The 23,098-nt window shown below is 42.3% G+C and overlaps 1 protein-coding gene across 1 annotated transcript; it reads left to right on the top strand.

The window, feature by feature from the left end:
* Positions 1 to 17,570: 17,570 nt before the first annotated feature.
* On the top strand, positions 17,571 to 22,217 carry MIS18A (MIS18 kinetochore protein A). Its single transcript, XM_051614093.1, has 6 exons — positions 17,571 to 17,613; positions 17,677 to 18,531; positions 18,613 to 18,679; positions 19,120 to 19,242; positions 20,515 to 20,608; positions 21,304 to 22,217. The coding sequence occupies exons 1-6, from the start codon at positions 17,571 to 17,573 to the stop codon at positions 21,382 to 21,384; spliced, it is 1,263 nt and encodes a 420-aa protein (XP_051470053.1). The 3' UTR covers positions 21,385 to 22,217.
* The last annotated feature ends 881 nt before the right edge of the window (positions 22,218 to 23,098 follow it).

Here is a 23,098-nt window from a genome sequence, read left to right as displayed (position 1 = left end):
AGGCTGCTGTGGCCATCTGAGTTGACTGATGGAAATGTTTGGTTCTGTGATGTATCTCTGTCCATGTTACACCTTCAGTTCCTGCTGCCTTTCCTTGTTTTCTCCATCTGCTCATGACTCAGTCTGACTGAGTCAAGTCAACAGACTTGATGCCTTGACAGGCTTCCAAGCCTAACACCAGTAGTAGTCAGTTTGCTCAGAAAGCAAACTGCAGAAGTGTTTATCTCGGAGATTAAAAAATCGGAAGATTAAAAAAACCCAACACGATACAAACATATGCCTGGTGGTTTGGTCTGTCTCTTGTGTCTAAAGCTTTTCTAACACAGCCTAGCCCACCCACTCTGCTAACATCATGGCCCACACTCCCTGTATGCACCAGAAGGCTGCTCTGGCAGTGCTTCACTGTAGGAGTTTTTCCTGCCTGCATGGGGACGTGGAATTTCTAAACTCAAATTTTGAATGATTGCCCTCAGCCCAACAACTACCCATGCAGTCTTACATTTATTCCAGCCCTTGGTGCCTTCCTCAGCCTGACAGCAGTTCCAGCTTCATGACTACTGGAGCCCCAAGGGTTCTTCACCTTCTGGTGAACCTTCACCTGGTTCTGCCTGGGTTTGCTGGAGCTCCACAAGTGAGAAGAGGTGAAGAGAGCAGAGGCCACTGAAGGAGGAGGGAGTGTGACTGGCCTTTCCTCCTACTCTGCTCCAGCTAAGCTCAACTCATCCTCTCCACCTCACTGAAAAGCTGCTGTGACCCTCAGGGTGGGCTGTAGCTTCTGTTACACTGTCAGCTCCAGCTGAAAGCAGGCAACTCATGCAGAAATGTGATGTTGCTTTTGTGGTTTTGTAAGCATTTCCCTTGGATATAAAGCAAGGTAAACACACTAAGCTTTTTCTAATGCCTGGGTAACTGTTAGATACCATTTCAAGATTGTTCAATATTAATATCTTCCATCTACCATTTCAAAATGGAAGCAAAGAAGTAATTGGCTACTGGTAGCAGAACTTATTTTTGGGCAGGAGGTAAAACTAATGGTTTTATTCAGTAAGACACTAATTTGAGAATTAGTGCTGCCATAAGCTTTCTAAAGGCTGTTCTAGGTAAACTGATTTAATAAATGTTAAGTAACCCAAATATTTTTTTGCAATAGAAAAGTAATAAAAAGCATATTCTACCCTTGAGGGAACTGCTGAGCTTTAAGTTAGTGAAGCCAGTTATAACCCTTCTAAAAGCAAAGTTTTATTGTTGATATTGCACCTGACATTGTTGCTCATTTTTTCAAAGGATAACCAAGTGGAAGTGTCAGTGGGGTGCAGCTGATGAGTGTGACCTGAGGACAGAGCCAGACTTGTGGCTCTCATGATACAAAATTGGTATTGGTTATGCTGCCTGTTCATTAAGATCAATGAGATGCTGCTTTCTTTCACAGCAAGACAACCCAGTGAAGAGTGGTGCTGCAGAGACACCCTCAAGGATAACAAGACTCAGTGTACATTCAGGTGAGCAAAGCAGACCTCCTCACAGGACTTGGGGTGTAACTGGTATAGACTTTCTGCTGGAAGAGTAAAAAATGGGTCTTAATGAAAACACTCCAAGGCCAGCACCACATTACTGGGACAGGAGTTTGAGTCTGAATCCTTACTTTAAAAAGAGAGAGAAATTTTACAGTCATCATCATCAGGATCTGAAATCTTGATCTAAAATGCTGACCAGGCAACTCCAGCAATGTTGCTCGAATATGGCTGTTAGGACTTCTTCTTATGCATCCAGGATTTTTCAGGTTCGTCCTTGGTTAAAGACATTTTTTTCTTCTTCTCCTGAACTAATTCAGGTTTGTGGTATCAGTGTTTAACAGGCAATCCCAGCACTGAATTTTTCTCTTCAGTCTGGAGAACTGTACTGCTGGTTTTGTTTAAACCATTCCAGTTTTAACTCAAGCTCAGATCTTTCCATGAATGCCAGTCTCATCTGAAAGGCGTTTGGGAAGCAACCACATCTGAGTCTAGGCTGCTGATGTCATTGCAGTGAGGTTGTTCACCATCAGAACTGCTTTCTTCTATGTGGTTCTCTACAATCACTTTTCTGTAATGTGTGGAGACAAGAAATGCACTATTATCAGGGACGTTCCAAAGACAGATACCAGCAGTTTCATCAGTACATTATCAAAGTTTTAAAAATACAGAAACTTCTAACACAAAGTGTTCTTCTAATTCAAAAGACATTGAATCCACCATGATAGATGTTTCTGGACTTCAGCCTTCTTTATCCACCCTGAGAATCATGTCCTTGCCTGGAAACAGAGCACAACTGACAGTACAAGTGTGAGCTGTGGGCAATATTTGGTGACTCCCCCCTTTCCCTTCAAAGTGGGACTGTCAGTCCAGCTCTTAAGCTTTGTTCTTTAGCTGGATTTTTAAAGAGGAAACTAGAAACTTTTCTATGACTTGCTCTGCACTGAGGGTGATGGGAACTGTCACGACTGCTCCTGATAAAAAGAAGGGGGATAAGAGCTTTGTGTGACTGTGAATTGGTGTCAGTGGGGGCAAGAACAGGAGGGATGTGTAATTGGGAGATATTCCTTGACATGGGTTGGGAAAAGGCAAGACATGGCTCTAAGAGCTGGTGGGACCTAGGCAAGGAAATGGAACAGACCTAAAAAGGAGTGGGTAGGACATATGGTTCTGCCAGAAAAACAAGCTAGTAGTGGGGTGGGGAGAGTGATCATATGAAAAAAGCAGAGCTTGCCCTACTTCCTCCTCCCTGAGCCATCCTCCCAGCAGCTTCCCAAACTTTACCCTTAAAAAAAAAACAGCAGATGAAGAAGCAGTAAGTTCCATTCAATATAACTGAACACATGACCCCAACTACTGCTATATCCTCCGTCAGAGGATGTAGGGAGGTAATAAGGAAATCTAAGGCCTCCTTGGAACTAAACCTTGCTAGGGAGGTCAAAGACAATAGAAAGGGCTTCTTCAAATACATTGCAGATAGAACTAACGCTAGAGGCAATACAGGCCCACTGCTGAGTGAGGTGGGTGCCCTGGTGACAGAGGATATAAAGAAGCCAGAGGTGCTTAACGCCTTCTTTGCCTCTGCCTTTACTGCTGCAGACTCTCTCCAGGAGCCCCAGGTCCCTAAAGCCCCAGAAGAAGTCAGGATAAAGGAGGAGTTTGCTTTGGTAGATGAGGCTTGGGTTAGGGATCAGTTAAGCAATCTGGACATCCATAAATCGATGGGTCTGGATGGAACACACCCGTGGGTGCTGAGGGAACTGGTGGAGGTCATTGCTAGGCCACTCTCCATCATCTGTGGTAAGTTGTGGGCAACCGGAGAGGTGCCTGAGGACTGGAGGATAGCAAATGTCACTCCAGTCTACAAGAAGGGCAAGAAGGAGGACCCGGGTAACTATAGACCGGTCAGCCTCACCTCCATCCCTGGAAAGGTGGGGGAACAACTTGTTCTTGGCACTATCTCCAGGCATATCAAGGATGAGGGGTCATTAAGAGCAATCAACATGTTTTTAACATGGGGAAGTCATGTTTGACCAATCTTATAGCCTTCTATGAGGAAGTAACTAGGCAGATAGATGATGGTAGAGCAGTAGATGTGGTTTATCTTGATTTTAGTAAAGCATTTGACACTGTCTCCCACAGCATCCTCGTAGATAAGCTGAGAAAGTGTGGTCTTGATGGTCAGATAGTGAGGTGGATCATGAACTGGTTGAAAGGAAGAACTCAGAGAGTTGTGGTCAACGGGACGGAATCTAGTTGGAGGTCTGTGACTAGTGGAGTCCCTCAGGGGTCGGTACTGGGACTGGTGCTGTTCAGTATTTTCATCAATGACCTGGATGAGGGAACAGAGTGTGACCTCAGCAAGTTTGCTGATGACACTAAACAGGGAGGAGTGGCTGACACACCAGAAGGCTGTGCTGCCATTCAGTGAGACCTAGACAGGCTGGAGAGTTGGGTGGAGAGAAACTAGATGAAATTCAACAAGGGCAAGTGCAGAGTCTTGCATCTGGGGAAGAACAACCCCATGTACCAGTACAGGTTGGGGGCTGACCTGCTGGAGAGCAGTGGAGGAGAAAGGGACCTGGGGGTCCTGGTAGACAGGAGGATGACCATGAGCCAGCAATGTGCCCTTGTGGCCAAGAAGGCCAATGGCATCCTGGGATGCATTAGAAAGGGTGTGGTTAGTAGGTCAAGAAAGGTTCTCCTCCCCCTCTATTCTGCATTGGTGAGGCCACATCTGGAATATTGTGTCCAGTTCTGGGCCCCTCAGTTCAGGAAGGACAGGGAACTGCTTGAAAGAGTCCAGCACAGAGCCACAAAGATGGTTCAGGGAGTGGAACATCTTGCTTATGAGGAAAGGCTGAGGGAGCTGGGCCTCTTGAGCTTGGAGGAGACTGAGGGGTGACTTCATCAATGTTTACAAATACATTAAGGGTGAGTGTCAGGAGGACGGAGCCAGGCTTTTTTCGGTGATGTCTAGTGATAGGACAAGGGGCAATAGGTGCAAACTGGAGCATAGGAGGTTCCACGTAAACATCAGAAAAAACTTCTTTACTGTGAGAGTGACAGAGCACTGGAACAGGCTGCCCAGAGAGGCTGTGGAGTCTCCTTTGCTGGAGACATTCAAAACCCACCTGGACACGTTCCTGTGTGATGTGCTCTAGGTGACCCTGCTCTGGCAGGGGGGTTGGACTAGATGATCTTTTGAGGTCCCTTCCAACCCCTAAGATTCTGTGATTCTGTAAATAACATCAGCTAGCTATCCATATTTTAAAATCAACTGCAGAACATGCATTCAAGAGACCTGAAAACTGTCTGAGGAGAACTCTGGCCAGCTCTTGTTAATAGTTAACCATCCCTGGAAAAGCAGGGAATTTTGTGGAGACTGGAAGAGCCATCGTGTTCTAGCACTCAGAGAGTGAACTGGTCAAGCCAGGTCACTATAAGGCAGTGCAACTGACCTCAGTCCCAGGCAAAATAATGGAATTATAGCCAAGATAAGATACAACTGAAAAAGTATTTCAAAGGAAAGAATAAATAATTCCAGACAGTGTGATTTTATAGAAAGACAGGCATGCTGAAAAATGTCTGATGTCAATTTTTGAAGGGAACACAATTGGGAGGATAAAGGTAGCTGTATATATGTAGCTATTTAAACTGCAGTGAGGCATTTGTCTTAGTATTCCATAATGACTTCTTTAAAAGGAGCTATACACGAGCCCCACTGAAGAGGTGTTATGTGAATCAGGTTTCTCAAAGAGTAACTGAGAACAATCTCTGACTGATGCTGTTTCTAGCAAGGATTCTGAAGCACCAGATCTTGTTCAGCATTTTCATCAGTGATCTGGAAGTAAATGTGAAGTCACTCTGAAAGACAGATGCAGACAAAGAGACAGTGATCCAAGGAGAAGCAGTCAGTCAAATAGCACAGTCTGGACAGCTAGTTCAGATGGACCTCTTTAAACAATATATTAAATTTAAAGCCTCCACTTTGGCAATAATACTTTTCATTGAGAACTGCAGATTTGTAATAAACTTTTATCCCTGAAGACAGTGAATTGTGGCACAAAGAAAATATTCAGAATTTGAGAAATTCAGAAAAAAAAAGAGCAAATATTTTATATTTATGGAGTTCTGGGGACAGACATGACAGACATGATCTTTGAAAACCTGGAGTAACTGATACTGTGATTTCAAAATGTCACGTATTTATCACACTTTTATCAACAGGGATCACATTAATGGATATAATATTCTTTTAATGCAAATACATGTTTAGCCTTAATTTTATGAAATAATTTTACCAGTTAAGCCAAAGCATTGTGATGTAACTAGGCAAAGAAATGAGAAATACTGACCAACTTATTAAATACAAGAACTTGTTCTCCTCTGCAGAGGTACAGTAACAGGGAAGAGCCTTCAAGAGCCTGCATCCCTGCCCTCAAATCTCCTCCTGTGCACAAGTTGTCTATGGTCTGGTTTATGCCCCTTGAGAGTGAGCTGACATAACCTCAGGACTGCCTGGACTGGTCATTCTGCACCCTCTGAGGATATAATCTTGCATTTGGTAACAAAGTTGTTTGTAGAGCACTATTTGAATGCATGGCTCAAGAGTTATTTCACTCTTGGGATTGTCTCTTGCAAATGTCTGTCTGGTCACAAGTAGACGGAAGCCCTTTTGTGTAATTTAAAACCATTTAACAGTTTGAAAACAAAAAGCCTCATCACTTCAGTTTGTAGGAGAAAGGGCAAAAGCTAGGAAGACCTTCAGAAAGCAATGGAGAGCACCTTAACACAGCCAGCCTGCTTCCCAGTGCTTGAAGTGTGCAGCCCACTGCACAGCCCACCTGGATGGACGTTTGCCTAGTGGCATCAGACTTGAAGAATTTCTGAGCAGCAGCTGCAGAAGGCATGTTCTGACCTTATGTTCAGCAGATGGTGTTCTCTCAATAGCAGAGTCTCAGTGCATGGGATTTCTGGAGAGACACTGGCTACTGGTAAGCAACCTCTGTTCCTGGCTTTGAGTTCACAGAGTGGCTGGTGATAAACAAAATCCCTGCCTTTTAGTTTTCACTTGGAGATCAGTTATCTCTGAACAACCTCATTATTACCCTACAAAGTTTGACAGCAACCTCAGGCCTCTCCAGTGGCATGATAGCTGCTAAAATGTATGGAACATGTTTCTTTAGATGACAGGAGTGAGAACACATGCCTGTGAAGACACTGTCATTCAAGCTCTGGTGACTGAAGTCATACAGGCTTTGACAGTTCATAGTTAACTATTTTTACAGCCTCTGCTCTTGTGGGCCTGACAGCTGCTCACATCAAAGGGAGCTGGGTCTGTCAACATAAAAAGACAAAGTTCTCCTAATGGTGGAGGTGTGAAAGAGAGCTTTATGCCTTGAAACCAGAGACTTGAGAACACCAAGATTTATTATCTGCTCTTTGATATCAGATTCAGAAACTTTATTGAGGAGAAACTGGGATAGATCCCCAGAAACAGTTTACAGGAAGCCAGCTGTAGTGACACAGCTGTCTCAGCTTCTCCTGACCCAAGGAAAGATGTTGTAATATACACAAATTACCTTGATTCCAGGAAACAGTCTACTGTGATAGGAAAGAGCGGGCTGAAGAAAGGAGTAGCAGCAGCAGTTGCCTTAAGAAAGCAGAAAACAGCGGCATGGTCTGCTTAGCCAGAGAAGTATCTCTCATGAGGATCTTCTAACTTTAGTATTAAAAGGATTTCCTCTCCCCAAAGACAAGGTAGAATGTCCAGGTAGAGCTATGACACATCTTAATGTCAGCTGGAGAAATATGGTGCCTTGAGTGTCAAATTCACTGCCTTTGGGTACAGGAATAGGTACTTTTTTGTTATTGTAACATATGGTAGTTATATTATTCACTAATGGATATTACAATATTGAAGGTAAGCTAAAAAAACCCCTGAACAACAAACTTCTGAAAACTATCTGCCCTCCTGTAAGATCTAGGTTATTGCTATAGATTATTTATTTTTTCTGTCCTGGGGACCACAACCCCTGAGCTTTCAGATATCCAAATCAGTTCCCCAGTTCCAGGAATGGAGCAGCTGTTGCAATTGATCTGGATGGAGCAAAAAAATGAAAGAGGACATGGACAATTAGTCTGTCCACAAATCAGCAGTTATCTGTCTGCCCATGAAGGAAACACTCACCTGCAAACTGCAAAGAAAGCTGGCTGAAGAACAAGTGTTTTCAAGATAACTCACACATCTGGCAAGTGGTAGCGTCAGACTATGTCACCTTATGCCCTAGAAATGTTGGGTAAAAGTTGGTGGTAGTCAGGGGAAAAAATGTCTAAACACACAACTGGGTTTCTTATTGCAAGAAATCTGTCTGAAGCCAGCAAGGCTCATGCTGCAAAGGAGTACAGTCCCTTGACTGAGCTTCTCTGAGGCTGCTATGACAGCAGGAAATGTGGACAAGGGATGAGACAGGCAGATCTTCCAACTCTCCAGGTACTGCATTTATTTATTTATTTTGTTCCTACATTACACTGTTTGGTAGGGAAGTGATAGCCAGAAGATTTTGGATGTCCACAGCAGTCTCAGTCACACAGCTATCAGGAATTCACAACCTCCAGTGAAGTGCATGGGAAACCAAGGTGTCCTCTGGAGAAGTCCAGGAAGGAACATTCAGTGCCCTCTTCCACTGTGTAAATTCCAGCCTTGGCTGGGAACTGTCTCCCTTTCCACTAATCCTTATTTTTCTGTATCGTTTTGGATTGTAAGACACATAGTTAATGCACTGTGGTAATCAACTGCCTTGGCATGCTAATTGGTTGAAATAATTGCCCCCATGCCCCAAGCCTTTTTTAAAATTTTATTTCCTCTGTCTGTAAGGATAGTGTAATGGTGACAAAAGGGACTGGGACATGGATTCCTTGCTGCAGCTTTCTTGCAAGCATCAACTCCCCCCCTCTAATGAACTCACTGCTCTGACTTGGCACCAAATTACTTTGTATTGAGGAGAAGAGTGTGGTGCAATCAGATCACAGATTCTGGTCCAGGACCTCTCAGTGCCTAAGGATTATGCTGTGGCATAAGTAGATCTACTCATTGCATATGCCTTTCAGAAGACTCTTGACACTGACTTCTTTTCTGTGTAGATAGGCAGGTAAAAACTAGCAGACCGTACTGTGGCAGATGACATGCCCTTGCCAAAACAGCAAGACCTCAGTGTACACAGAGGTGGAAGAGACACAATCACTGCATGTTATATGAGGCCAAAAATGTCACCTCGGGGACCCCCACAGAGACCAGCTGACACGCAGCGGTGGGGGTTTGCTCAATAGTCAGCTGAAGCAAGAAGGTACATTCTTACGAACTGCCAGACTTGAAAGCAGGCTTGTTTCACCAGGCAGTTGAGCAAGCTGGAAGAGTACACGCTGCCCTATATACCCCTGGGCTTGATAGGGAGATGGATAAGCCCAGGAACAGTGAAGGTAAAAGTTCTCCAGCCTTGACCAGTGACGTGTATGTACGTTTGTTGGGTGAATGCATCAGAATTATCATGAGAAAAGAGACAGGAGATTTCAATACAGAAATGAGATGATAGTCATGTCAAGGGTAATGGGTGGATTACATAACAAGAAGATGACAGGGTAAGATGGTGGAATTTAACAGGAAGAACTTCTTCTAGAAGTTCTCCACTTCGTTTTATTGCTGGAGTTGGGAGAAGTGTAATTGAAGTGGGGGTTAAAAAACAAATGGAACTCAACCAAGAAGAGCAAAGTTTTTTTAGGGCGAGAGTGTGAATAGTCTCTTCAGTCCTAAGATTGTTATCTTTCAGTATGTTTCAAGCCTAGAAAAATGATAAGACAGGATGATTTCAAAGCCTAAGCAAATCTCATCCAATATTGCTTTCCATCAATGATTCCTGGGCTTTCCACAAAACATTCCTAGACTTTTCCTTGTTCAAACAGTTCTTTTGATGAACAAAATTTAACATATTGGGGATAAGTATGGATATTTTTAAGCCAAGTAGTACACTGAGTAACATGATGCAAAAGTGACTTTTTTTTTTTTTTAATGAATGCTTTCATTTAAGTTTTCCAAATGCTCTGAGATTTTAATGTATATAGACTTCTCCTGCCAGATTTTTAGGAACAGTAAATTAATAGGAATATGCCTCTGTTACCTTGTAATTTTATGTCCATTTCCATGTGTTTCTTGTATTGTTAGCTTGCCCCCAGCTTTGTGGTTTATTTGGGCAAATTGCAATTTTTATTGTTGCCGTTACCTTTTGTGAGCATGCCAGAGGCCTTGGGGTGCCAGTAAATCAGAATATTAGTACTCCTTTTTACTGCTGTATTATACTTGTTTTCCTCTGCTTGCTTGTGACCTAATCTAGAGCCTCTGCCTAATCTGCTGAGCTGAATTTTCTGCATCCTGATGAGATTAGGAGGAACAGTGGGCAAATGCATCCTTGTTTGCAGAAAACGTGTTTGCCAGAAAAACTAGCAGCAAACAAAGTAAACTAAATGTAGAATGCTGCAAACAGAAACCTGTCCTTAGACAAAGTTCAAAATCACAGGCAGCATCAGAAGTACATTCCCATTCAACATGTGTTCTGCACATCAGTGGGAACTGTCTCTCCATCAGGCACATCCACTACAGCCGTCTTCACAAGTCTATGATCTTTTTAGGAGACTGGGGATGTGCCTGTCAACAGTGAAGTATTTATGCAGCCTCTCTTCTCAGTCATGGAGGTTTCAGGTGGAAACACTCTAGTAGAATAGATCAACTAGTCTTTCTATTTGCCACCTGTTTCATCAACCCAGCTGTGAAAACAGTCTGGATGTTGTGAACCTGTGGCTCTGGGATCTCTATGGGTATAGCAAGACATGCTGCACACACTCTGAGCCTGAAGATGCTATTATGCCTTACCAGGCTAGCTCAGACCCAGCTCTGTGTCCCTAATGCTGAATACTACCCTACTGAAGTGTAAATAAAGGTAGTCAGGTGAGAGTGACAGAATCACACCTGTAAACTTTAATCACTGATGAAATGGCTTGAGGCTAATTCCAGGAGATTCTGCCCCAACAGAAAACCCAGTTGGACCACGTAGTCTCACTCCTAAGCTAACTGGTACCGTTAATCACTAGACTAGACATGCACAGTTGACAGGTGTTTCAAGCCATTTCACAACCACATTTCCAACTGATTAATACTCTAGGTATATTCATAGTTTTACTGTGGGCTTACTACGCTGAAGGACAGAAGCTCAGATCCAGGGCATATTTGGGAAGGAGTGTTGTCATCATTCTGATAGAATTTGCCAAACAACAACAAAAAACCCGAACACCCAGAAAAGGACTTTCAGATCCAAGTCTTTGCCCCAGATCTTCAGACAATTAAAAAAAAAAAATCAGTAATTTCACTGAGTAAATTTAACCCACAAGAATTTAAAAGTGTTTAGGGACTGAATCATACACTTTAGACAAGCAGCTTGCTTAACCTTCTGCAAAATAGGCCAGAGAATGATAGACAATAGGCTCTATACAATAATTTCTGAATTAATACAAAGGCACAGTTTTCATTAGTTGTCATCAAATAAAAAAAAAACAATTAAACACAACCCATTTAATATTCTACTCTAAATTGTTGCAGTGAATCACTACCCTTTCATAAAATGTGTGGCACACCTGAGTTTGTGTAGCATCAGCTTCCAGCCATTGCTTTTTAGCACAGTATTTTCCATTTGATCACTATCATGGGGCTCTTGAATTGGACACTAGTGTTCTAGAAGATGCAGACAGTTCACACGGAGCATCTTTTAGCCATTGCCCCTTGAGAAACTAGTTGATTTGAGTTGATTTCTCTCACTGTAGGATGTGCTTCTGGAACTCAAATCAGTTTTTTTCCAGATTCTTCCCAATTTCTTTAAAATCCCTTTTAAAGAGTGCATCCTAACATATGTACAAGAATGATCTAAGCAATAGCGCACATATTATTATCCTCCTGATCTCACTAATAAATTTTCTCTCTTTATGAAGACGATTCCTATTTCCTTCTCAGGTGTGGTTTACAAGGAGTACATTCCCATTCTGTGTTTAAACCACTCATTTCCATACTATGCAACCTGGGTAGCTGGAATAAGTAAAATGCATGTTGTTTGCCAACCAACAAAGTAGTCCAGACTTATCTGCCTGTCCTCGTGCTTTACTGCTCCTCTGTTTTTCTGTCACCTGCAAATCTCATCAGTCATGGATTTATCTTTATCCAGGTGATTAATACAGTGAATAGCTGTGGATTGAGAGACACTCAAACCAAGTAATTATAAATGTTGTAATTGCTGGAACACTTGAAGCAGTGAATGAATGATAAATGCAGATTATTTTATCACACTGATCTCTACTTACTTCATCTCTGGTTGTACTTACTTTACCGGAGTTGATCCAGAGCGGGACATATACAGTAAAATAAGGAAAAGAAACGTCACAAACGCAGCAAGCCCAACCCAAAAGGCTATGACAATAGAATCTGTGGACACAACACAGTAATTCTGTCACTGGTATCATAGCAAATATCAAACACATCAATATAACTTATGATCTCTAAGAAAGGTGTGTTACTTAATTTAATAAAACCCTTAAAAGAGAGCAATCTGAATGCCAATTTATTAAAAGTCTCGAGAGCCTCTTAGCAGTTTATTGTAACAGTGCATGGCCAGGCCTGGAGGAGACGTTGGGGAAAAAAATCCAATACAAGGCATATATTTAAAAGGTTTCAGCTCTTTGCAGGGGATACTGTTTCTTTTACAAAATCACAGTGCTGTAAGCAGTGTGGTACTCAAGACTGGGCCATTGCTGCTCAGTGTTATAGCCAAATTCTGCTCTGAGGTGAAAAAGTACAACAACCAAAGATTTTTTAAGACCATGCTTTTAGGGAAGGAATTCTAGCCTTGAAAACATTTTCTTTCAAAAGAAATACCAAGGAAATCCTGTTAAAAAGCCTCTGTGACCCTCACAGCACATCAGTCCAGTGGAAGAGAACTTGAACCTTCTCCTGTTCAGCTGCAATACTTCTGTAACCAACATAATTCAAAATGCAGTCTACTTTATCAGTATACTTTAAAGTTTCTTCACAGAACAAGTAAGTATGGGTTCACAATTGCTTTAAAGCAGCCTAAGACTCTGCCACTCTGATTCAGAGGAAATATCTTCTTCCTTTCTTTCTTCTTTTTTTTTTTAATTTTATTAATAAAAGAAAAAATTAGCTGATCCCTGATCTGGGTGACCAGTGCTAATGGGAGTATGAGCTGGTTGGGGGAGAAAAGTGAGTTGTTCTTTCATTAATAAAGGCTACTGTGCTGCTGAAATGACTGTCTTGGTTATGGGCTTAGTTATGTTAGATGGGATGCATCTGCTCCTGCCTCAGTAGAACATTTGGTCACTGTTCCAAAAATGCTCCTTACTGGGATCAGTGTGGTGGTAGTGAATTCCCAGTTAGAACCTTGAAAATGTTGGGTGTTCGGCAGGGCACAAGTCGAGAAATGCCCTGAATTCATAACTGGCAACTCACTTAGAGTGATGTGAAAAAGAAGGGTCATTGACTCCAGAGACAAATATTGATCGAGATAAAATAAATCTTCCATCTGAAAGGACAGAAAACATTGTGTTCTTTGAAACAAGTCCAATATGTTTGATTAGGTGTTTCTTTGTGAAAAGGCTCTGATGTGGCTCATCAGAGCCACAAGGAGATTAGGGGAAATTACTCCAGCTCCTTTTAACCCTAAAACTAAAGCTGACCCTGCCAAAATCTTATTGGAAAGCTGAGTTTTGGCTAGGCTACTGAGAAATAATAATGTGGAGGGTCATCTTATTTTATTCTTCCTCTTTTAAAAAAAGCTTTACTGAGCTTAAAGAGGACCATAAACTAGCACTTAAGGGCCAATATTCTGACCAGCTCTTTCTGAATTATCATAGGAAAAAGTGATGGGATGCCAACCCCAGTGCCTCATGGGAGAATAAGGAAACATCTGTTTAAAAAAAAAAAAAAGTGCAAGCTCATGCTCCAGGGATATTTTTAAAAGCTTGAAGTTTGTTGCTGTTTGGTTTGTTGTTTTTTTTAAGTGTTCTAAACAATTGGGACAGAAATGAAGAGTTTGAATTTACAGAATTCCTTATCAGAGCTATTTTGGTTTCAACTTTTAAAAGTAACTTTAATACAATTCATGAAATTCACTGAAGCTAATCAAATTTGGTCCAAGACTCAGGGAGAATTTAAACTCTTGAGGGATAAAGTTCCTGACTGTTTTTGAAGTCCTACAATTAGGATTATTTTTTTAACAATCAGTAAAAAGCTTTTCTCTTGCTAAATTTTACATTCACCTTTTGTGTGTGTGTGCATATATTTTTTAAGAGCCTAGTAGTTCATAGGCCAATTAAGGTTTTTATTATTTTGATATAAAACAGAGAGAGGTGCACAGTGCTATTAACAGAAAGCAAGAGCATGACTTTATAGCTGGATTTAGATTAATTTTCATGAGACAAACAAGGTCACACAATGCTTCGAGGACAGGCCACACAACAAAGAGGAAAGAATGGCAAGGATTTGGGTCTCTGTTTTACATTAAATAAATAAATAAATACCCACAAAAAACCCCAAACCAAATCAACAACGACAACAAAACCCCACAAAAAACAGGCAAAAGTGCACTAGGGAGCTCCAACTCCACCCCAGAGGTTATGACAACCATAGGATTCATTTGGGCTGGTTCAACGATGCACCTAAAGAAACACTCACGACCCATTGCAGTCAATCAGCAGAGGCCCTCTGGAACATCTATTCAGTGGTTATTGCAATCCTGGAGTTACCCTACATTTTGACAAACTTGGACTCTTTGGCTGTTTAAGGAAATTATCACATTTCATCTTCAGCACAAAGGGCAAGGACTTGCTGTCTGGACTTATTTTGGGCAAGGACTTATTTTGTCTACATTCTTCCAAGCACATGTAGACAATAATCCCAGAGGTGGCTTTTGAAGGTATAAGAATATAAATATTATGTAAAGACAGAGAAAGCTACCAAGTATACTCATTGCTTGACTAGTGCTTTTATTCAAAACAAGGAAAAAAATTACCAGTTGTGGAATTATCTCCCCTGGTATTTTCTTTATAACTTGTAACTCACTATTTTCTCATGGTATTTGAAGAAGGAAGAATAAAAGCACCGAGATGATGCAGTCTCCATTCCTCCTAGACTGCTGACACGGAAAAATGTCTATTTTTATAGGAAAAAAACAAACCAAAACAAACCCCAAAGGGAAAACAGTTTCACTTCCCCAGCTATCTGAAAGCCAAACCCAACACTTCTAGTTCGGAAATCAGTACAGCCTATGTGGGCTCTTTAAGACACAAATCATGGAGCAGAACTCCACTTGGACAAGCTGCCTAGAAATATCTTACACAAGCAGCCACCCAAGGGAACTCAAATTGCTTTAATATTAACCTGCTGAGGGGAAGATAAAAATACATCCCAAACTCTACACCTGCACCTTTCTCTTTCTTCTTTGCTTGGGAGCTGGGTACCTGACATACAGAAGCCTGGTTTCCTGCAGATCTGTTTCCCAAAGCTGACCCCAAAGGTATCCAACAGGGCACATCTCACCCTGCAGCCTTTTTGTCAGTAAAAGTCTTCACTCACAATGTTCTTCCTCTATTATCTAGTCACCAGCTGTAGGAACCTGCAGATATTTTGTATCTTTTAGACCTCCATTCCTTTGTAAGTTGGAGTTACTGTAGGAGCAGATGAGATGCATAAACACAAAGTATGACTGCATTAATCATCCCCTTGAGAATATAAAAAGACCTGAAAGGTGGCAGACTTCTCTGCTTCTTTAGGGGGAGAGAACAAAGAAAAAAAGGATCAGAAAGAGATTGGTTTACTCAGCTTTTTTTAATGGAAATAAGCCTTATGAGATCACTCATAAGCACTCACATATGTGTGGTAATTTCCTTCGGGAAACTATCAACAAATTTAAATTAATTTTAACAGAGGGGGAGCATCTTTTCTCAGAAGTACAATTTCAACAAGTTTCATGGAAACAGGCAGCTGAGTAAAGAGAAATATCCTATAAATTGCCAAGAGGGAAATGCTGCAACAGACTCCATCTATATTTTGTATGAGGCAACCCAAATATTAGAAAGATGGTATTAATGAAAGAAAAAAAAAAGAAAAGGGGTGGGGGGAAGGTTTAATTCCTGATTTCTCTTTTTTGCTAAGCCAGCCACACGCCAGGGACTTACAGCTAGCTTAAGTCAGCAGTTTGCAATTTCTCTGGTGGACTTTGGGGGTAATTATCTGCCCTAACTTTAAAAGTAAGAGCGTTAGAGAAACTGCCCATAACATGCCTGATTCCAGCAGCACCAAATGTTGCTCTGCAGTATTATGGAGCAAGATTTTATATATGGAAGGATATGGATATTTATACCACCTTCTTTCAGGCATGGTGCTCTAAGTTTGGAGGCAATAAAATCTAGGCTCATCAGAGTGGACAGAAAAGCTTTCCTAGAGGCAGTGCAGAATAAGAATTTCTGTTCCCTTTTCTTATTCTTGCTCTCATAAAGCAAGCAAAGGACATGAAGCTCCTAGCATTTTTCAAGTTCAACTTTTGTTATTAGAAAGACATGAAAATATTTTGAAAGACATTTGCCTTACAGACCAGATCACTCAACCTTCAGGAAAGATATTTTAGTCTCTGAAACCATGCCTGAACAATGGTATGCCTTCAATACACTAAATAGCACCCACTAAAGCCCATAGCTTCATCACTCAAATGAGGATACCCCCATAGGTAGAACCTTGGCAGAAATCAAGGGAGAAAGCTGCCCATAGCCTAATTGCCTCAAACATGCCTACCCGCTCTTCCTCAATCTTCATCAATCTATCCAACTATGCTCAGTTAGTACCTCAGGACACAGCCTGTCATTTTACCTGATCAAAACCTAACCAATGCAGCTACACAAGAAAAAAAATATTTCTTACTACTTTAAGTAACCGTAAAAAGACATTGCTTTCTCATTGTGCATACCTAAGTGTGAAACAGAATTAACTGTTGCAGGGTGAATTTGGTTAATGCTATTTCATATTGCATACTTTGAAAATAAACTTTTAAACTCAGAAGAATCAGCTGCCACGGAAATAAAGTATTTTAACAATAATGTACATTATTACTTTATCTTACAGTTTGGTAACACTAAATCAAAGGAGGAAAGGTAATAGAGTATATTTTCAGCTTGCTGCTCCTGACTACTGGAAACACACACTTCTTTTACTAAGGTTTTAAATATTTTCAGTTCTATTGGAAGGCTTATGTCCTGAGATAAAAACACAACAGTCTTATTTAAAACTGCTCATTCAGTCAACTTTCCTGATAGTAGCACACAGGTACCTAACACCTTAAACTACAGATTTGCAAGTTATTAGGTTTCCCCTTAGCAAATGGCTAAAAAAAGAATCTGTCCTTCTAAATAAGAGTTAGTACCAGCAGTCTTACAGTTTGAAGTACTGTAAGGTAAAGAGCTTAAGTATTAGTAATAACTTCTATTAGAGCACAGTCAGTTTGGAAGGCAAACCCCATCCATACAAAGCGTGCACATATAATATGACATGGTCTCTATCGCAACGAAAACAAAAAAACTAATCAGTCAGACAAGCTATGCAATTTTTTTCTGTGCTAGATTAGCACCTACTACTCTACAATACTTACATTTATTAACCTCCAACTTGCTTCCATCTACTGGAATTGGATCTATATAATCCCAATAATATTCATATGACCAAAAATACTCAGAGGAGTTTGTTCTGTTAGCCATTTCAGTAGTGCATTTTACACCAGCTCAGAAGTCCAACCAAATACTTTTTTTTTTTTTTTTTTTCATTGTAATTCAGTGCTCTCAGAAAAAGATTGCATAACTGATGCCTATGTAAATCACTCCGGGGTCCTGCAGCTCAAGGGCTGCCTTGGGTACTAAAAAACATCTCGCAGCAACGAGTATTATTAATGTCTGACAGATATGAAACAGCAGTCCTTAAAATACAATCCCCGCTTCCTGGTGGGCAATTGTGTTACTCCTCAGCATATTTTCAACTGAGATGGATGTCAAATAACCTCAGAATGAGCTGGACCAGCGCCAGCTGGATCGCAGACCCTTCCCTCTCAGGATCCCGAAGCCACACAGCGCTCTCTGGAGCTAGGGGAAACAGCCGGCCTGAGGGACATTTCTGAGCCGCTCTTGAGGCGAAAACCTAAGGAAGTCCTGACAAACCGCTTCAAAAATAACGGCTGTATCGCCATAACCGTGTGTTTCGCTTCGCTGCTTTGGCAAGGGCTGGAAGGGCAGGCTCCTAACCGCGAGCAAGGCGGAGCTGGGCAAGGTGTCGGGCCCTCGGCGGCTACGGGCGGTTTCTCCAGCACATCGCCGCCCGGTCCGCACCTGCCGAGCTCCCTCACACCCAGCGACCTCCTTAAGCGCTGCTCCGACCGGCAGCCCCCCCGCGGCCGCCCCGGTAACGGCCGCCCCGGTAACGGCCGCCCCGGTAACGGCCGCCGCAGCAACCACCGCCCCGGTAACGGCCGCCCCGGTAACGGCCGCCCCGGCAACCGCCGCCCCGGTAACGGCCGCCCGGTAACGGCCGCCTGGCAGCGGCGCGAGGCGTGGCGGCGGGCCTTTCCCGCCCCGGCGCAGGAAGGGCGGGCTCCGGCCGCCGCCGCTTCCGGCGCGGGCCATTCGAAGGGAATGGCGGACCGGGGCTGCCTGCCGCCCGACCTGGCGGCGGAGCTGGACTCCTCCCTGACCCTGCTGGGGGGAGCCGGCGGGCGGCGGGCAGCGGAGCAGCAGCAGCAGCAGCAGGCGGAGGCGGAGAGCAGCGACCTGCTGCCCATGGTGTTCCTGTGTGCCGGCTGCAAGCGGCCGGTGGGCGACACGCTGAGCTGGGTGACCAGCGACGAGGAGTCGGGCTCCATCCTGTTGCGCAGTGAGTCCCGCCGCTCCCCCGCCCCGGCCCGGCCCGGCCCGGCCCTGGGTCACCCCTCTCCCCTCCCCTCCCTGTGTGCAGGTGCGGCCGCCAGCGTCTCGGTGGACAAGGAACAGCAGCTCTCCAAGCGGCCCGGCGAGTCCGGATGGTGAGGCCCGACCGCGGAACCCCGCTGCTGCCCCCGGGGGGGGGAGGGCCCCGCCTCAGCTCCCCTGGGAGGGTCCTCTGGGATGGGGCTCGTGGGAGGTGTCCCTGCCCCTGCAGGGGGGTTGGAACTAGGTGATCTTTCAGGTCCCTTCCAGCCCAAACGATTCTGTGATTCTGGGGTGATTCTAGGAAACGGTGGTGGGAGGGCCTGGGCCCCTTCCCTGCGGCTGGCCTGTTCAGAGGGCTGAGGCATGAGCCTTGCTGGGGTCAGCTGGCCTCTGGTGAGGCTGGAAGATGAGCGCTTGTAATTACACCATGCAAAGCAGGAGTGAATGCTCTTAAACTCCCCCCCCCCCCCCATCACAGTTTATTTTTTTTTTTTAGCATAGGGATGGGGAGAGGTGTTTCTTTTCTCCTGACTAAATGTTGCGTATCTTACAGCATGGTTGAAGCATTGTTGTGCTCTGGCTGCTCAAGGACACTTGGCAACATCTACAGGTGCACCCCAAAGCATCTAGACTTCAAGAGGGACTTGTTCTGTTTTGATATTGATTCAATTGAAAGGTAAAGGCAGAATTTTTACTGGTAAGCTTGCCAGCTAATCCTCACCCACCAGGTGTCGTGTTGAGGTATGTTCCTGGTAGCATTTCTACCATGTCTAGAGGTGGCTGTTTCCGCTGCTTTGCTCCAGAGCGGTTTTCTGCATTATTGCTACTAGCATCATAGTGCTGAAGTGTGAGAAACCTGCTTTGTGTAATGTTATACAGGTCCTAGAAAAAAAGAAAATACCAGGGCTGCTTTTTGTGTGAGAAATTTACCACCCGGGAAAATAATGCTAGGTACCTAACACAGGAGGATTCCTTCTCATTTGATCAGAAGACACTATGTATGTGCTGTGCTGTGCTGTAGACAACATAGAATGAGCCTGCAGTCATAGGTAGTACCAAATAGCCCTGGGTGGAAGCTATTAGAGGTAAATATCAGCAGAGAACTTGGGGGAGGGGCTTAAGCAGAACCTGGGGTGAGGTCTCACCTGTACTGGTCAGGTAGGTAGGCAAAAAGGAAATCTTAAAACTGAGTATGCACTTGACAGTCTCACTTAACAGTCTTACAGTCAAAAACTGCCTAGTAAATGAAAGTGTGCTGTTGTGTTGGTTTTAATTGGTTTATAGGACTTCAAAGTAGCCTTAAAATACTCCTCAGTAACTATATCCTGAATTATGTCACCTCACCAGAGTGCTTTAATCCAAGCATTACTCTAGTAAACAGTGATATGTTAACCTTTATTTCTGTCAGGGCTAGTTTTAATGTGCCTGCTTTTTGTTAGATTCCAGTTTATTTCGGTGTATCTGTTTGGATGTTCACCTTCCTACTCTGGACAATTTTTTTTTTTTTTCCTTTTTCCACAGCTATGATACTTTGCTTTTTCTGTGTCAGTAAAATTCTCTGAAACACTAACATGGCAACCGGATGGTGCTTTCTTGCCCAGTAATGGTGATCCTTGCTTCTCTCAGCTACTGCTACACTGTCCTCAGTGTCTGCATAATTTTTGACTATATCGTGTAGCACCAGAATTCATGACTGTCTCTTGGAGTTCTGACTTCTGTAAAGCGGTGAAGTTTTGGTCTTTCTGTGCTTAAAACTCTTTTCATTCCACCATACAATTTTTTCACAGCATTACTGAAAGCAGATTTTGTTGTTGTTGCTGGAATCATGCTTCCACTTTGCTAGTGTATTAATCATAATTTCGTAGTCATTGAGAACAGTGGATGGGTCCTACATTTGGTTTTTTGCCCTCAGAGTGACAAGTGCATGATCTAAACTGTAGCATATCAGTTACATTCTAGGATCCTCAGAAAAGAAAGCTCATACTGATGAGGAACCTTTAACTCTTGAAAGTCGAGCTCTCTTGGAAGAGGTGCTACAAAAGGTAAGATTTAACCTTATATAATTCCATGTTTAAATCACCTCTATGAAATCTTAATATCCTTGAACAGTTTCTACAAAAGAGCTTATTTCTTTCAGATCAGTTCTTTGGGTTTTAACATATGCTGTAATATTTCACATTATGCAAGATGCTAAGTAATTTTTCCTTCAATTTTAATGGCAATTAGCATTTTCTGTTTAGCAGGCACAGCATTAGATTCCTATTTATGTCTGTCCATAGTTAGAAATTTTGTTTCTAATTAGTTTGGATTCACTTCTCCAGATTTTCACTTTACTTTAATCATGTCTCATTTGTTTTTCATAATGCTTTTGCTGTAAATCTGTATTGAAATATTACCTAACAAATAAGGTTGACATTTTGTTCTACTGGAAACTTCTGATTGTAGTTAGGGAGAGTTGGGAGCCAACAGTGTAAGGAAGTCAGCTCTGAAAGGTGATGGTTGTCTAGCAAAAGTTGAATGTGTGGATCTGACACCAAGGATGGAGACAATTACAGATTTGAGAAAGTGTGGAGACTTCATCATAGAGTTAAGTGAACTTTGAAACAATGGAAGTAGCAAGAATAGAATCAGATAGGGTCGGTGATGCAATATCAAATCTGAACACTTACCTACATTGATGATTGCTCTTGGTATTGTCAGGTTTTTTTTATAACAAAGCACCTTTCCCTGTTTACAGGCAGACACTGTGTTAAAGGCTCTGGAGGCAAAAGTGACTGCTGCTGAATCAAGTATAACTTCTCTTTGTGACAAAGTCTGAAAGAAGTTGCATGCAGGAGGATGACGTATGCAAAGCTTGTCCTTGTCCTCTTCTGGAATCCATGGGAACATTGCAGAAGCTGTGCAAAGAACTGAAAGACACTGGTGGCTTATGCTGTGGTAGAATGATGCTGATTGAGTCTTCACCGTGGACAAGGAGTTCCTCTCTTCACTGTTAAGAGGATACTCCAGAAATAGATTATTTTTTTTTTTTTCATCAATTTTCTGTAGACTTCTGACTTGGAGATAAAAATTTAAATACATATTTACATACGAAAGCAAAGGATTTATCTCCTTTCCTCCCTGCTATTCAACATCTTCTGTGGTGTGTGTGCTTCTCCTGAAGCCAATTAAAATAAATAGTCCCTGTGATGTCTGAATGAACAACATATGTAATTTTTCTTGTTTCCGCAGCCTTTGCTTGATCTGTGCTTAGAGATGGAAATGGTACAATAACTTTTTGGAGTGGTTTGTTGGTTTTTGTTTGTTGGTTGTTTTTGGGTTTTTTTGCAAGGACAAACCTAAAATGTAACGTAAAAGACTTTAAAAGCGTTAGGTAAAACAGCTTTCCACACAGTATTGAAGGTCATATGTTTTATAGCTTCAGGGGGAGGAAAATGAGGCTGGTTGGTGGAGGCACACCTTTAAGCAAAGCTAGGTGTGTATTTGAGCAATGAATTAAAAGTGCTAATTAAGAATACTTAGCAGTATTTTGTTGTTTTAATGCAGATATTTTGGCTGTTTGTCTTTGATCTGCTTATTTTAACTGTCAGTGTTTTTTAAATAGTATGATTGTTCCAAGTAATTTTTTTCAAATAAAACAAAAGCAAGCAATTGTAGTCTAAAGGAAGAAGAATTTTGAAAAGGTATTTTGTTACCCAACATTGCTTAATTTTACTACTGCAAGTTTTTAAGTTGTCACCAAACAACACTGTTCTCTCCCATTGGTAGGCACTCTTTCTCTGGTAAAAACTTCTCCCCTCACCTTTTCTCTATTTCTCTGTATTCCTTCATTTTGTTTTGACGTACTACTCAAGTTGAGCCAGTGGTGGTGATTCTCTTATTCCTTCATGTTCAGGTAACTAAAACATTTTGTTACTTGCGTATGTGCCAAAGGAATTGTTATAATCTTTTCAATCAAGTTATTAATGTGTAACTTTTTAGGCAGTTTCTGCTCTCACAAGGTTTTCAATGCTGGCAAGTGACATAAGCGACTTCATCCTGGATGTCTGAAGAGACCCATGAACTTTGCCCTTTAATGGAAGGTTGGTTGATGTTTTTCATTATGTACAGAGTATGTTTTTGTTGGGAATGCCAACAGTGATGGCTCGATAGGTCTACCTTTTCAGACAATGCTTTTTCCAGATATAGTGGTTTTTTAACACATAGGTTTCTTTTTCTACTAAGGATGACTGTGGATGCAGGGACACAAGCCCATAATGATCTCTGTAGATTTTATTTTTTTTTAAATGAGCATGTGTTCAATTTTTAACCACAGATTGAGGCAAGACAGCATAATCTTTTACTTCTATATTCCAACAGAATAGCAGCAAAACACAAAGGTGCAAAGATAAACTTGCATACTTGCCTTCTGCTTCCCTAGCCAAATTACTGGCACGTTAGAGGTGGGAGGTGGAATAGCCTAATGTTTATCAATCTGGAGGTAGTTTCTAAGTAGGTACTTGTATTTGTTCAATTATATTATGAAATAACCA

Source organism: Apus apus, chromosome 1 (genome assembly GCF_020740795.1).
Source record: "Apus apus isolate bApuApu2 chromosome 1, bApuApu2.pri.cur, whole genome shotgun sequence".
Classification (NCBI taxonomy): domain Eukaryota; kingdom Metazoa; phylum Chordata; class Aves; order Apodiformes; family Apodidae; genus Apus; species Apus apus.
The sequence above is the reverse complement of the archived record's forward strand: the minus strand, read 5'-3'. Positions and strand labels throughout refer to the sequence as shown.

Coding starts and splice junctions, on each gene's coding strand:
- MIS18A (XM_051614093.1), top strand. CDS start 17,571: ATGAAACAGCAGTCCTTAAAATACAATCCCCGCTTCCTGGTGG. Junction 18,532..18,612: donor GGGCTCCATCCTGTTGCGCA/GTGAGTCCCGCC, acceptor CCCTGTGTGCAG/GTGCGGCCGCCAGCGTCTCG. Junction 19,243..20,514: donor GATATTGATTCAATTGAAAG/GTAAAGGCAGAA, acceptor GTAGCATATCAG/TTACATTCTAGGATCCTCAG.